Source organism: Humulus lupulus, chromosome 2 (assembly GCF_963169125.1).
Source record: "Humulus lupulus chromosome 2, drHumLupu1.1, whole genome shotgun sequence".
NCBI classification, from domain to species: domain Eukaryota; kingdom Viridiplantae; phylum Streptophyta; class Magnoliopsida; order Rosales; family Cannabaceae; genus Humulus; species Humulus lupulus.
The window spans coordinates 68,757,539-68,759,955 of record NC_084794.1 but is presented as its reverse complement, the minus strand read 5'-3'; the positions used below and the strand labels follow the sequence as shown (position 1 = coordinate 68,759,955).

The 2,417-nt window shown below is 33.8% G+C and overlaps 1 protein-coding gene across 1 annotated transcript; it reads left to right on the top strand.

Annotated features, from left to right (window-relative positions):
* Positions 1-1,404: 1,404 nt before the first annotated feature.
* Positions 1,405-2,032, top strand: LOC133814377 (transcription initiation factor TFIID subunit 5-like). Its single transcript, XM_062247343.1, has 4 exons — positions 1,405-1,409; positions 1,506-1,616; positions 1,713-1,782; positions 1,864-2,032. The coding sequence occupies exons 1-4, from the start codon at positions 1,405-1,407 to the stop codon at positions 1,960-1,962; spliced, it is 285 nt and encodes a 94-aa protein (XP_062103327.1). The 3' UTR covers positions 1,963-2,032.
* Positions 2,033-2,417: the final 385 nt, after the last annotated feature.

Genomic DNA, 2,417 nt, shown 5'->3' with positions numbered 1-2,417 from the left:
TGTATGCATGTGTATTGGTTTGGAGTTTCTCCTGGACAGCCCAACTCAATTTTTTATGATGTGGAGGCTATTACATTGACTGGCAGCAGCCAGGATGCAGTCAGTCAGATTAATCAGAAGGAAATATATTGGGGGGGGGGGGGGGTGAGTCAACAAAGTTATCTTGTTTCAATCGGGTTTGATTTTTTCTGTTACCCCCTCTTTGTGCTCTGAGTATTACACTTATGATCCATTGATTCGTGTTGGTATGTTGAAGTTAAAATGGAATCTAAATGTCTTTTATTCATTCCTTTTTCATTTGTTTTCTGATCTCAGTATTTATCACATGTTTTTCCCTTTTTCATTTTCATTCAAAATTATTTAGGAATGATAAGTATCATTCTTCTTTTCTAAATTAATTATTTAAAACTTGGTCAACCTACAGAGAGTTATTTAGTAGCCTAAAAGAGGTTTTTTTTCTTCTTTCTATATGACAGTTTCTCATATATGTTTGTTAGTAATAGGAAATTTAAGTAGTTGCCATATTTTTATAGTTGCTGGAAGACTCTTTGGAAGAACACTTGGAAAAGACTGGGGGTTTGCTTTCTGATTCTGAAAAGGCAGAAGGAGAAACTAAAGAGTCGGAGTGGGAGGAAATAAGGTACAAAAATGTTTGGTTATTTCTTTTACTATCCATATCTGTGTAACCTCTGTTTAGACTGTGTTTGTGACTATCTAGTTATAGGATATTTATCTGGCATCCACTCTTGTGATGCTTAATATTAACTCGTGTGTTCAGAAAAGATCAGCAGAAGGAGGAAAGCAGGGCTCATCAGTTAAAAAGCTGAAAGAAGACAAGGCAACGGGAGCAACAGGGAAAGCCACTCGTTCTGAGACAAACATTGTAACTATGGCACCAAGAGTCAAACCAAAGCTTCCATTGCCTACAATGTATTCTCTCGCTTTCTCCCTCTTTCTCTTATGTAATTTATACATCTTTCTATCTATGTATTTTTGACCTAGGATGTGCCTATAATTAGAAATTCCACATATTTAATTAGGGGTAATGTAGCATAGAATCCATGCAAGGCTTCAAATTATTTTGATGAGTAAATGTTTGGAGAAACTGAGATAAATTAAACATGTGATGTTGGCATAATGATGTGGACACTAAAATTACTTTTTGGTACGACAGGATTCTGATGTTTGAGAGTAATTTTTTCAACCTGTAAGATATGAGGACGCATATTTTTAGATTTTGTATAGCGTGAGGAACATAGTTTATGTATATTGGTTTTGTGTAAATGTGACTATTCTCGATAGTTTAAATAGATCTTTTTATGATGGAATATGTTGTTTCCAGTTTTAATTCTCTCTGCCAATCGAAGTCTTTCAGAGGGATTTAGTCTTAGTGTTTGCATACCTATGATGTTTATTCTAGCAAAAAAAAGGGAAATCTACCACTGTTTTGTAATGTTAACTTTTGATATAGGTTATTTGATTAATCTTTTATTTTGTTGCTTCAGTTCAGTCGAGGTTGAGCAGTCTATACTTGATGACTTGAGAAATCGTGTACAGCTGAGCAGTGTTGCTCTGCCATCCGTTAGTTTTTATACATTTATCAATGCACATAATGGGTATTGTCTTCGATTTTTTTTTGGTTCAACATTATCTTTCTTTTTTAGTAAAAAAAAAATTCTCAATTTCTTCTCTTCGGGTTTTTCTTTTTCTAGTTTAAACTGTTCAACTATATCCCCTGACGGGTCATTGGTTGCTCCTGGATTTTCAGATTCATCACTGAAGGTTTGTTCTTGATTACATTTTCGTTGCATGTGACATGTCAATTGTTTGTGTTTTCTACTAAATTTGGTACACATTGTGCAGATTTGGGATATGGCAAAGCTTGGGCAACAGGCTGTTGGTTGTAAGTCAATCCTCTGTTTCTACTGTGTTGAGATATTCTTGTACATAAATCAAAGTTAAAAAAAAGATATGCACGTGTTTTACAGTGTATAAATTAGTCTAGGATATATAGGCACACAATTTATGCCTTCATAAATTTCGCTTTCTGAAAAAGCACTGAGGCCACTGAAAAGAATTTTAGTTATATAGCGACATTCATGACAGTAGATTTTGTAACAAGAAAACAGGTTGATGATATTTAACCTTCATCATCAAGTTCTGAGGTTTGTGTTTTTCTCCAATTAATTATTCTTTTAGATTGAACATGTCTATACTCGTCACATGCTCAGAGACATATCTTGCCATGAAAAGAATCTGGACTTGAGGCTGGATCTGTGCACCAAAAGAACTGTAACTACTTTTACTGTAAGTTTTCTTTGTTTAATTACAGATGCACCTATACCTATAGAATTTATAGCATTTAAATTCTTTTCTTTCTTTGCTTAAGATATATTTATTGTTAAATCTTATTTGTG